Below are 14113 nucleotides of genomic sequence, written 5' to 3' on the forward strand. Positions count from 1 at the left end.
ATTATATAAAAATGCAATGCATTATATTATTATTTATAAACAAAGAAAAGAGTAAAATAAAATGAATAAGGGGGAAGGTGTTGCCTAACCAATTACCTTGTCCTGTTTAAAGGAACAGTGCAACCAAAAATGAAAATTCTGTCATTTAACCTGCTTTAACTTTTCAAAGTCAAATTCTTATATATCTAAACTTTACTTATTATGCTTTCTTTAATGCTGCATAAAAGCCAGAGTAAGCCTGGTCTGACCCACCTCAGCCCCTATAGTATCAAAGGATACAGTTGTATTTGTATTTGTGTAAATGCATTTATTCCACCTCTAAGCTGCATTAAACACCTAAATGCCATTTCAGAAGCACTCCTGTGCCATCTTTGCAGTGTAAATTTGACATATGATTACACTTACATTACATTAGTGCATCTGGCAGATGCTTTTATCCAAAGTGAGTTATTTTGCACTTTTAAAGTGTGCATTTTATATTTGATGGATTCTGCTGTTTTAAATAGCAGGAAAGTTCTTTAAAAACTCTCTATGTATAGATATTCCATTGAAGGCTTCATTAAAGCATTATAAGTCAACCATTAAGCTACAAGGTGAATCCCATTACAAGACCTTTATTTAAAGAAAAAGCATGTGAAAATCAGACAAAAAGATTAGAAGACTTAAATGAGGGAAAGAAATACATTCCCAAAAAGCACTGCGAATGACGGTCAAATTAAAAACGATGGAGAAAAATAAAATTATTAAATATGAAACTTTTTTTTTATTAACACAATTTAATATTAACTTACAATCTGCACAATCAGCAGACAGTATATCTGGGACTCATAGTTCTGCACAGTTTGTAGTCTTTTATGCATTATTGTCAAGGGTAAAGAAGTAAGAAGCTAACCAGTGTTTTGTAGCAGGAAATAACAACAAGGCAGACTTTTTCAAAGCCAACAGATTTCAAAAGTGCGATCAAAGGAACTATTGAAAATATAATAAACTTGTCAGCCTTTTAGGTAGTTTTTCACTCTGATTGAGAGTTGTTAATACTAAAATGTTCTTTAAAAAAAAAAAAAAAACAGTCAAATTCTGCTGGAAACAGTAGCAGTTGTTGTGAAGCCCTTGGAGACATTCGACTTCTGTCAACATACTAAGAAATATTGCTGAAAGTCCTTGCGTGTGTCACATGTCCAGAACAGCTTAATGAGGTCTCTAATTTGACCCTCATCACCTCAAGCAATATAATTGCATCCCACAGAAATCCCAAGATCAAAGGTTCTTTTAAAGCTTTTGACACCCTACGTAGTTCGCAAATGAGAATCGCACAACGAATAAATGGAAAACACCCAAGCATCCCTTCAACCAACGTGGAATCAGTCATGATGGCAGCTTCTGATTCCTCTTTTTGGTTTCAGACATCAAACCGTGCCCCAGGCACCTGCTGTACTCTGTATTGTAGTTAATGTGCTGTCCTCAATCCCAGCATGCTTGGGAAGCAGCATCTTCTATTACAACAACACAGTGCAACATAAAAGTGCCATTTCTTTTTACATTATTCATTATTACCAGCACTTGGTGGACTGTAGAGCACAAAACACATATTTTATTGTGTGCGTGGGTGTACATCTTTCATGTTTTATCACAGAGACGCCCTTAACATCGGACTTCTCGCCATAATTACTTCTCGCGGGTTATCAGCACAAGCGGGTCAGGTCTCCAGTGGACTTGGCAGGCTACGGCAACACAAGTCTGGACGAGTGGCGGTGGAAATCTAGGGCAAGTTGGAGCTTGATGTTGTGATTGGCATCGCCTGGTTCAAAAGAAGGACTCGGGGAGCTATATATAGATTAATTATTGTTGCACAAAGACGTCCTTCTGGAGTGTTTGCAGATAAGATGTTTACAGACTAGGCTGAAGGAGAGAGGAGGGGGACAGGGCTGTGTGCCATTCAGAGCTGAATCAAGAAAGCCTTTTAAACGTAGAAATCAAATTGGAACAGAGGCAGCAAACAAGATTTGAATTTGAATCTGCACACTGTACATTTTCTGAAAAAAGGTTCAGTTTTGATATGAATTCAAAAAAATTGTAAAAATATCTAATCACTTCTAAAGTCTTCTATCTTTAGAAGACATCATTGAAAAGTAGTTCAAATTAATTAACCTTAAACACTTTATCATATGTACAACATTTCTTCTATTTTAAGAATAAGAATTTTTCGAAGTTTACACTAAAAAAAATAATTATTATATATATTACTTAAGAAGTGTGTGTGTGTGTGTGTGTGTGTGTGTGTGTGTGTGTGTGTGTAGTTTTCTAGGACATGATCAAGAAACGCCATTGTTGAGATTCTTTAGTTAATAGATAATAATTCCATCTCAACTTCCTATGGGGCGTGGCCAATTTGGTTCGAACTTAAATCTAAAGTGATCCAATTCTTAAATTCGGAATTTTCCTTAACTGTTCATGTGATAAAGATCAGCAGCAACACAAACCCCAAGAGAAACGACTCTTGCAACTTTTCATTTCCTCCCAGGGATCGTCATTTGCGTAGACGTTACAATGAGATGGACTAACAGTATGTAGGTTATCAGACGCACTGGAGCCCCCTTGAGCATTTCTGAAATTAATGTCAGAACGACGAATATGATGAAGGGCTGCGATGAATATTTCATGTATGACCCATATGAGGGAACGCGAGAGGGAGAGAGCAGGAGAGATGCTGAGACGCTGAGCGGGCTTCGGCGGAGCCTGGCTGCTGCTGCTGCTGCTGCTGCTGCTGCGTGGCGGCTGACAGACACCGAGGCAGAGGGAGGAAGGGAGGGAGGGTCTGTTCCACGCGTGGATTATTATTGCTCCGCATCGCGCTCTATTCATAAGGGAAGCAGCCGAGGAGAATCGGAAGAAACCGAAGCCCAGTCCCGAAAAGTAAGTGATTCATTTCCAAACCTCTGTGATTTAATGTGATGCATGTACAGTACAGTGTGGTGATCAGGGTTTTCACTGTTTACACTTGACAGCGAGTTACACTTTATATCGCAGTGATACTGTATATTTACTGTAGGCATATTTACTGTATAACTACTGTACTTTGTTATCCATTGTGCATGTTTTCTGCAATTAATGCAGCTTATAGCATACTGTTTACAGACTCGATTCAAACTTTACTGTGTGGATAATGTCTGAGTTGTGTTGTGGTTTAGGCATTTGTAAAAAACCTAAGATTAAAGTTTGTTAATCTCCGGTTCACTTTTACTTAGTTTGAATGCTAGCTGCTGTGATGGCGCCATCATTGTATTTGCATACTAAATCGCAATTGGTCTTCTTCACTGCATTTACTTGCAAGCATAGCTTATTTTCTTATTTCCTTTATTAAAATCAAATTTCATTATTATTATTATTATTATTATTATTATTATTATTATTATTTTCTGTGCTACAAACATTACTGCAAAGATTAGAAATTGCATACTCTTTGAGTAGGTACTTCTTTTGAGTAAGTACTTTGCAACCATTAAAAAAGTCCAGGCATACTACTGTACAGTACATTAGTCATGTTGTCACTGACATGTGACCTACCTGCATCAGTTGTGTCAGCTCTCCTGTGCCTTCATGGGATAGTAAATGTCCACTGGAGTAGTACAGTAGGTCATTATTGTACTGCTGTATATAGTAGGGAAGTATGCATATTTGAGTTTAAAAACAGATGTTTCCCAAGCTCTCACAATTTGTTGTGCTAATGTTGTTGTATCTACTAAAGACACATATTTTGAATCCATTGGAGGTCAATAGTGTCACAGACATAACATCCTTTTAAACTTTTTTTAAGTTGATTATCACGCATTGCAAACAGAGAGCTAGGATGTGACATTGATGTTTTGCAGAACACAGTACCAAAGCCATAAAACTTTATAACTATAGTTTTTACTGATATCTTATAAACTACAGTAACAAAGATTCTGCTTCATTTTCGAATAGGGTGAGGGTGGAGAGGGGTTGGAAATTGAGAGGACTTTGCAACTTGCAAAAATGAAAGTTGTTTCAGAAGCAGTGCAAGTTATTACATTTAGAGAAAAAGATTACATTTGTCAAACTCCAAGTCCCAAATTTATATTTAGAGGTGCAATGGGTGATTGATCTTCAGAAATATTTTTCAGGACCAAGAAATGTTCGTCCAATCAAAACGCTCGGTCCGAGTTTTTAATTGGCTTTCTACCTGCCTGTCAACATATTTATTAGCATACCTCTGTGCACCCGGTTCGCGCAGACAGGGTACATCATCAGTGCGTTCATGCACGCTGTGCAGACAGAGTGAGAATGGCATACAAACATCAATCACCCCATCTTCCTTCCTGGTATTGTAGTACTTTTAAAGTTTTCTCACCGGTGAATGACATATGATGTAACCCAGCGGTTCCCAATTCCAGTCCTTGGCCCCCCAAGCACAACCCCCCTCCCCGTTTTTTTAAGTTAGCATAATATTACTGTTAGCATAACATTAGTCAGTGTTGTTGGAGTGCCTCCTGTTACCACATTTGAAGCCCTTTTTGCATACTTAACTATTTTTTTATTTATTTAAAGCTGCAGTCCGTAACATTTTTTATGCTCAAAATTTACAAAATTGGTGGTAACAGGTAACTGGTGGAACCACTGCAGAGTAACCCAGTACCTGCATGATTCTTCATAGACATAAACAAAGAGAAGTAGCTCTGTCTACAGTGTTCTTCCGCAAGACACACACAGTTCTGTTTATTAACCGCTAGAGTGTCACAAGTTTCAGACTGCAGCTTTAAAATAATAACTGTGTGCAATATGACCAAGAACATGCATTCAGAAAGTAAATAGGGTTCATTCTGACCTTAAAGTAACTTTTGACTGTGTACCTGTGAATGTCAGGCGGACTACAGTAACTGAATTGGACGTTAGTAGGTCAAATGGAAAATAGAGCAGTACTAGTAAACTACTTTTGCTTGAGATCTCTCACTCTTTAGTAAAGATGTCACACCTTCATTCCCGACGACAAGACTTTAAGTATGGATCGCATTCGTCGATCTGAAAGGTCACAGCCTTTGCGAGCAGTCAGTCAGCCTTCTCATTTGAATGCAGCGGATAATGTGTATTAAAGGTTAGAGCACTTTGACTTGCAGCTCTCTCGCAGGGCATCTTCAAAAAGGGGAATATTTGCTCTGCAAGCTTTCCCCCCAAAGCTCAGCCTAGCCAATTTCGGAAGACTGTTTCAGCTTGCTTTAAGCTGCGACTGCATAATGTCCACCCGCTCCAAATATTAACTGTCTGCAGCATTGACTGCCTGCCAAGTTTTCAGAGTCGAGCTTCAGTGATTTCTCGCCGTACTGGTGTCTTTAAACACCGCGGGGGAATAGTCGGTCTGCTGATTAAGGAACCGCGGCCTCAGACTCATTCATATTGTAGGAAGGTATTTCCATAGCAATTAGCTATGAGACCTTTTGGCTCTCGCTTTAGAGAAATACATCCCCAGCTCCCATTTGTAATCGTCCTGCCGAATCCTCATTCGGACCAGTCTCATCCACATTGTTATCCCACTGCATTTATATTCAAATGGCCCACTGAAGCCCTTCGTAATTGAATCTAATCCACTCGGTTTGATCAAAGGCCTTTTACAGGAGTCACAGTTTAATTTGTTGAATCAATAGAGCAGCTATGGTTTTGTCCATGACTGACCTAGATTTCTCTGGGTTTTATTACACCGCCTAAGTTAGCCGGCCTTTTTTGGGAAAGCGTGTTGCAGGGAGTTTCGAATATAAAATCGTCACGGGAAGACAAACGCGTTTTATGTAATCCTCCAGGGAACGGCGATGGCAGAGTTGCATTATGTTCTGTATCATGCGCTCGTGTGCTGAATTCAGGGTTGCTATGGAAATGATCTGCTCTGCTACAGTTGACATTGGCCAGACAATGAGCACAAAGGATTAAGGAAGCAGCAGATGAATAAAGAAGAGGTCAGGTATAGTATTCTCATTCATTTAGCTCTGTTATATCATGATCCTTTGATACTAGCCGTGGGAGGTGGGAGCAAAATTAGATTGCAGGGGAGCTGTTTTATATCAAGATGATGTTATATATCACACTATAGATTTTGTTAGTTTTTGCTTCTTGCTGGAAATTTAACGTATAGTTTTATATATTAAATAACCATGTGGTGATGCCTATTTTTAGGTATTGCAGTGAGATACTTTACAAATGAGAAGTGCTTTCTCTCTAATGGTTATTTTTTTCTTTTTATTTGGAACTTTGTGGTGAAAAGTGAAAAGATTCACATTGTGTGATGCTTTAAAAAAGTACTAATAGTAAGAGCCTTATTTCTGTATGAAGATTTGCATTTAAATCTTGTGCATTTAATGAATGTTATATTTAAATATTTCTGAAAACTTTGTAATTGAGGTTTCTGTTATATATCTTTATGATAGTGACATCATTCTGTGAAGGAATGTTCATTTTTGACACTCTCTAAGTGAGTGAAAACAGGGCTTAATATACTGGTTTAATATGAAGGAAATTTCAATTTTGTTTTGTATTACATATTTTGAATTACGCATTGTATTATGTTGTGTTTTAGAGTCAAAGGTAATAATAGAGGTAAGGCGATATGACCAAAATCTTGTGTCACAATATGTGTCATTTTATTTCATTTATAGATATAGTAAAGTTGTCTTTATGATATTAAAAATTTCATAATTCTTGTCACCAAGATTACAAGTAACAGGACAAAAGAAATGTATTGCTTCCATTGTCCTCATTTATAGTTTGCTTTGTATAAAAGTGTCTGCTGAATCACTAAATGTAAATGTAAAAAAAACTACAGTAGAACAAATAACTAAGAAATCCTAGATACATTGTATAAAGTAATCAAATGTATAAAAACACTGTTTACATTCTTCACTATGTATTTCTTCTTATTAAAGTTACAAAAATAATTTAGTCGAGAGCAGTGAGCAGTTTTCTTTCTTTTGTTGTTTGATTAACATAAATGACAGATGCAAATGTTTGACTGCTGCAAATATTAGGAATATTAAACTGCTGTCACTTTAAGAGCTGCACGGATTCAATATATTTTTACACATGCGCTTTCTGCCTCAGCTGTTTGTTTTTAAACCACAATGCTTAAAAACACGTACAAGCAATCGGTTTTCATGACCATGTGGCGCAACAAGGTCACATGAGCCTGTAACCAAGATAGAGATCATAGACCAAAATCTCTACTGATTAAAAAAGTTCTACCAGTTTTCTGGTTTTGTATATAGTACAGAAGTATATTAAATCGGAATCATAGTTTTTTTTTTTCCTGTCTCCAGTAAATTATGTTAATAAACATTCCTAAATGAAGTTACTGAAAAACTGAATGGCACAAGTGAAAGTGAACTCACATATCATCACAGAGGTGCAAAGAAATTCCAATTAAATTCTAAAAATATTACAATTCCCTTCTAAAATGGCATTTATTCCTATGATTTACCAGCATTTACAAAAAATTAGCCTAATTTGTTTAAGTGTTTCCTGTCTGGTGTACATTCTTACCACATATGAAGCCTTTTTGTGTCATTTTTCACTTATAGATAAAATATATCTATATATCCACATATGAAGCTCATATAGTGATCCTTAGTACTATGCACTTGTAAAAATAAAGATTATTCATTGCCATCAATGGTTCCATGAAGAACCTTAAACATCCAAGGAATCTTTCCAAGGTTCTTTATAATGGAAAAATCCCTCAGACTATTTTAAAAGGTCTTTTTTCAATAAAAATAAATGGTTCTTTTAAGAACTGTTCACTTGAAGGTTCTTTGGGGAACCTAAAATGTATTTTCTATGGCAATGCTGCAAAAGCTTCCTTTATTTTTAAGAGTGTAGCCCATTTTCTAACCGCTGACACATTTCTATCATCACACAGTACTGTCAGAACGTTTTGTCTAATTTGACACTGAAAGCAAATGTAAATTGAAAAAGAAGATGGAACAGAGAATCCCCTGTAGAACTATAACAACGCTCTGCAGATAAACCCTCGTCCCCAGGATCCAGGATCATTTTGTTCTGATTAAGAACCGCACTTTTGTGGACTTTAGTGTTGGCGCTGTTTGAATTCTGGGAGGCTAATTAAATAGAAGCTGATAAACGCTTACCTGCTGGGGCCTTATGGATTCACCGGAGGAGGGAATGACAAGAAGACCTTAAATGGATCATTTGCGTAAAGTCTATTGGATGATACTCGCAACTAATAGCGCAGGTTAGAATACAATGAGGTGCAGAATTAAGCCTAAGTTACGTATTGGGGATGGGAGACTAACTAATTAAAAGTTTGAAAAGGATGCACACTGATTGTAAATGACTTCGGTGGGTGCTCGTAGGCCTACTGTTGATCTCAAGCTGTTCGAGCAGTTAATTAACCAAAAATAGGAGACGTGGTGGAGCAAATCATTACAGATTGCAATTAATGCGATTTGCAAGGCATGCCAAGAGTGAGCAATCCTGCTTCGTTAACAAGAGAACGTCAGCTCGGGTCAAAGGGGTAAGATCGCTGTGATTTTTGTTTGTTTGTTAATACATCATTAAAAGCGAAGAAGGCTTCGACGCAGAAACCCCGGTTCCCGCATTCTTGAGATCATTTCATTGTTTCTATGGCAACCCATCTCTGCATAACGAGTCGAGGGGGAGGGAGGAAAAACGAGACTTGAGAAATGTGTCTTTCCTTGAAGTTTCTGTCTACTCTTGGGTGAGGTGTATGACAGCTTGGCCTGTAAATGATGGTGGAGATAGCCGAAACCCCAGGTGAAAGACTGCGATTGGAATACAAAGGCAGGAAAAGAAAGGCAGAGGGTTGGACTCTGAGGAAAAAACCTTCTCATCTCAGCTCGCCTTTGACAGTCAATTTACATCTGAGAATATCTCCCCAAGATACAGCTCGCCCGGCTCGGCTTCGTGGCTCTTTGTAATTGTTACGTGAAACATTTATTTAAATCTGAACTGATAATCTACACTACAAACGCGCTTCAAAAAAGTATGTTTTTGTCGGTGACTGAACATCAAACAGCTAATTGGAAACAGATCCATTTTTCACATTCGAGGGGGATTTTATCGGAGGATCAAGGAATTTTAGGGGATTGTCTTTTAAAAAGCATACAAAAAGGCTGGTTAACCAAGGGAGGCTTGCTGGTTTGACTGGATAAAAAGCTTAAAAGTTAAAAAGATCTTTACCTATTCATGTGTTTTTTTTCCATGTTATGAGTTTCATTTGCATATCAACATAATCTTTTTCTTAAAACATTTTATTCTGAGTTTTGATGCAACCTTGATCTGTTGGAAGGGTGCTTAGTAAAACAATGTTTTTTTATATATATTTTTCACATTGTTATATATTTTAAAATGTATATTTTTCATATAAAAATATACAAATGTTACATATATATATATATGATATATATATATATATATATATATAATAAAACTAAAACTAAAAGTTTGTGATCAGATGTTTTTTGAGAATACTTTTTAACATGGTTTCTCAGCAAAGGTGCATTAAATTGGTCAAAAGTAATTGTAAAAATATGTATGACGTTACATTTATTTCAAATATATACTGGTCTTTTGAACTCAAACAATTCTTTAAAAAAACATAAGGCAAATGTTTTCAATCATAAATCAATATATGGATAATTAAATATCTGTTTTTCATTCTTACAAACTAAATAAAAAATAAAATGTAGTAAATATTGCAGCAAAACAAATGTTTTCTGAAGATTGGAGGAATGATGCTGAAAATCCAAGAAATAAATTCCATTTTAAAAGTTATTTCACATCATTTCAAAATATTACCGCTTTTACTGTATTTACGATCAAATAAATGCAGCTTTGGTGACAGGGTTTGTATAGTTTGAGGGATTTTTCTTATAACATGATGTTTCTCAATCTCTTAAAATCGATTGCTCCCCTTTGTCTATGTTTGATGTTTAATATACTTAAGGAACGGGATTTTTGGTCCTGTGAGCACCCTCAAGATGGCAATATGTTGAAAGAAAATGAGAAAGTCTGACAGAGTTAGTGATATTTTGAACCTGTGTGCCAGCGCAGGAGAAAGAGACACTGAGAGATCAGCTCATTTCACACTGTGATTGGACTTGATGAAGTGTTCACCACTCTCAGGGGTCTCTGTGTAGTTAACACAATCTCTAGAGGCCCAGAGCTCTCCACCTGTAATAAGCCAGCTTAATCAATAATATCTGATGGCTTACAATAAGAACAGAGCGGCCAAACACTTCTACTCGGTGATCAACTTTTCAGAGAAGCCCATCAGAGATGGGCACTGCGATGGAAACATTTCTGAATGAAGGTCCACACTTTCTGATGACTAGAAATGTAGGCTAATTACAGTAGCAAGCAACACTATATTAACTTTACTACAGTTGTCAGTAGTGTGGCAGTAGCACAACTCTTTTCATAGTAATAAATTTTAGCAGTTCAGTTTTTTTCTGCTTTTTTCCTTTTTTAACACCACAATGAATCATAAAATGCAAGCAACCAGAAGTCATTTGATTTAAATGAAACCTGATCCAGAGACAGAGGTGAGCTTTTATTGGTATATGGAATTAGTGCTAAAAAGGCATGGACACAGTCATTTTTATATTTTTGTATTTCTAGGAGTTTTCCTTTGAGATGCTAAAATTTATGGGTGGAGAGTACTAAAATGAATCACACAATGTGATTTACTAACATTTGCGCTTGTCAAATTACTGGTAGTATTTAATGCCCAAAAAGCATCTTAAAGCAGGTGGAAGTTTAAGCTGCTCTTGGTAGATTGAGCTGGTTATTATGGAAATAATCTGGCTGCTTCTGTGTTCTTTAATGTGCACATTGTAAGAAAATCACACATTGAATTTTTTCCTCCCATCGCGACTTTTATGAAATTGTGCTCTATGCTAATTTATGTTTACATTTACATTTAGTCATTTAGCAGATGCTTTTATCCAAAGCGACTTACAAATGAGGACAATGGAAGCAATCAAAAACAACAGAAGAGCAATGATTTATAAGTGCTATAACAAGTCTCAGTTAGCTTAACACAGTACACACAGCATGGGCTTTTAAATAATATAATAAATAAAAAGAAAAACGATAGAATAGAAAAAGAATAGAGCAAGCTAGTATTAGAGGTCTTTTTTATAATAAATCAAAAGAAAATAGATAAAATATAAAAAGATTAGAAAGTTAGTTAGATTTTCATTTTTATTTATTTGTTTTGCTCTGTTTAGTGAATGGCCCCTGATATGTGAACTACTTTGTTTGTCCAGTGCTTGGTAAAAAAAATAAAAATAAAAAAAGTTAACGGTTTTAAAGATTAAATTAAAAGATTAAATTCCTATTTCAGGTTTATGTTTTAATATTTTGTTAAATGCTGGACTTTCTATTATGTCAATTCATAATATGTATTGCATTTTGATGTATTATAATTTTTTTATGTAGTGTAAAAAATTATGAACAATTTCAAAAATACACTTGATCAAAAATACAATTAAAAACTATTTATATTGCAATATATAACTATATATATATATATAACTATATATATATATATATATATATATATATATATATATATTGTAATATTTTATCAAAATGTAAAATATTTTTATTTCATATTAATAATACATATATATATATATATATATATATATATATATATATATATATATATATATATATATATATATATATATATATATTTTTTTTTTTATTATTATTATTATTATTATATTGGATATGTTTTATTTTTTATTTTATTTAGTTTTCTTTCTTTCTTATTTTTTTTTTTAAATATAATATAAAAAAATGGGGGGGGGGGGTTGTGATGCATTTTATCCCAGATTCCTTCAAAGAACAGCTTATTTACTTTTTTGTGATTTCTTGTCACTTGATGAATTTAATACAACCTTGCTAAATAAAAACAAATAATTAAAAGTGTACAAAACAACTGAAAATAGTTCAGACGGACTCTAATTTACATCAGTTACTCAGTTTCCCTACAGTGGAGAGAGGATGTTTTCAAGCAAGGGTCAGATTGAGACGATTCCTTTCACATAATGAAGCATCTTTGTTGTGTGCATTTAAAAACAAACCAGTTGTTCAATAATAATTGGATTTCACTTTGAAGCTAATATGTGGTTTGTTGACATCTGCTTAAGTGATTAGCTGCAATACTTCAATTTTTTTCCCTGTTATGTTTAAGTCTTGCGCTCAAGCGATGGTTTGTAAGTGAAGGTGACCTGTCATTCAGGAAGCATGGGAATGGTTTCTCAAGGAAAGACGGGGACTTAGGGAGATATAGTGCGGTGAAGACCACAGTTGCCTGGATACTGGATGCTAAGCCGCGGTACAACGGCCCGCTTCAAGCTCATTGTGTACACAGCTGAGGAGAGAAGAACAGTTGTGTGAAATTGGTTGTGTCAATTGAATCAAGTGATGATGCTATTCTGGGCCGTCTTCCATATCTCTGCCTCCACTTGGAGGAAAATAGAACACAAAAAAAGTGTTTGCATAACTTAAGCCATGGACTTCACAGCCATAAATAACACAAAATGTGCCTGTCTTTGTTTGCTGGGATACATAATGTAACAACTGTGAGCTTTTCTTTCTTGGCTGAAGTCTTTGATATGCATTAACTGTCTGTAATTAGTTCCTGTATTATTTGGCTTAATATGATTACACAATAATTGTAGCGCTGTAATAAATAGTGCTTTGTATAGAAGTTTGTGCTAAAGGGAAAACAAAAACAAGCTTTAATTACATAACGTATAAACTATACTATGAAAGTCAGCATGAAATAAAGATGTATTTACTTTATGAAATGCATTGTATATATATATATATATATATATATATATATATATATATATATATATATATATATATATATATATATATATATATATATATATATATAGCATTAATGAAATAATTTGGCTAATATTTTATTGTTGGCTCACACTGCATTGTAGGGGCCATTAACAAACCAAAATTTGTTTTTTGCCTCGATAAACTCCTAATTTGCTGCTTATTAATAGTTAGTAAAATAGTTGTTAAGTTTATGTACTGGGTAGGATTAGGGATGTAGAATATGTGCTTTATAAGTATTAATAAACAGCCAATATTTGAATAAAAGGCATGCTAATAAGCAACTAGTTAGTACTGAGAATCGGTCCCTATGCTAAACTCTTAATGATTGTTGAATAAGAAATGGACAGATTAATCAGCAATCAAGACTGTTTGCCCTAAGAGCATTGGCAATAGCATATATTGGGATAAATGTTACTGAATACTAAATAGAACAGGCTGGAAAAGTGCAGCACACTCCGGTGAAGCCTCATATATATTCAGAGATGTTATGAGATGAGTCAAGCACCATATCCCAGTCAGCCGTGGGAATAGTAGGCGATAGTATGAGAATATATGGGCTTTGCGAATGTTGTAATCACTGTACACATTGTCATAATTGCTGTATGAATCACACACAGTGGATACAGCAGTGACTACTAAACTTCCAAGCTATTGTAGATGTGGGCTGAATGTAGAGTTTGTTTTACAGGAGCTGACGTGAGGAAGGGTGATGACGGTGCCCTCGGCCCATGAGTTTCACTGGCAGAGCCTGGCATGTCTATCCAGCGCCCGCGTCTATCACTCATTGGCTGATGTCGGGGGGCAGCTGTATATGGTGGGGGGTTGCGATGCTTCGGGGCGACCCACCAGCGCTCTCGAGCTCTACTCCCCTGAGGTAGACCGCTGGCTCAGTCTCTCTCCGATGCCCACGCCGAGAGCCGGGGCGGCGGTGGCTGTCTTAGGTAAGCAGCTGCTGGTGGTCGGGGGAATGGGGAAGGACCAGCGCCCCCTGAAGGCCGTGGAGGTGTATAACACAGAAGAAGGCAAATGGAGGAAGAGGTGCTCGCTCAGAGAGGCGTCCATGGGGCTCTCTGTCACTGTTAAAGGTAGAAAAACCTTATTTTATAATCAACATGGAGTGGTTTTATTCAATGAAAATGCAAGGACTTTTATTTTATTCATTTAAATTGACTTATGCTTATTTAATTAATATCTTACATTAATT

General features: G+C 35.7%; 1 protein-coding gene across 2 annotated transcripts in view; it reads left to right on the forward strand.

Moving 5' to 3' along the window:
• Positions 1 to 2784: 2784 nt before the first annotated feature.
• klhdc8a (kelch domain containing 8A) overlaps positions 2785 to 14113 on the forward strand; it is a 28575-nt gene continuing 17246 nt past the window's right edge. The window contains exons 1-2 of one of the 2 annotated variants that reach the window (XM_052569889.1): positions 2785 to 2913; positions 13598 to 13994. In XM_052569889.1, the coding sequence (XP_052425849.1) occupies positions 13619 to 13994 (376 nt within the window). In that variant the 5' untranslated portion in view covers positions 2785 to 2913; positions 13598 to 13618. Of the gene's footprint in view, positions 2914 to 5814; positions 5964 to 13597; positions 13995 to 14113 lie in introns of those variants that run through there. The other variant, XM_052569890.1, reaches the window with a different exon arrangement.

This window comes from Carassius gibelio, chromosome B11 (assembly GCF_023724105.1).
Source record: "Carassius gibelio isolate Cgi1373 ecotype wild population from Czech Republic chromosome B11, carGib1.2-hapl.c, whole genome shotgun sequence".
Classification (NCBI taxonomy): Eukaryota; Metazoa; Chordata; class Actinopteri; order Cypriniformes; family Cyprinidae; genus Carassius; species Carassius gibelio.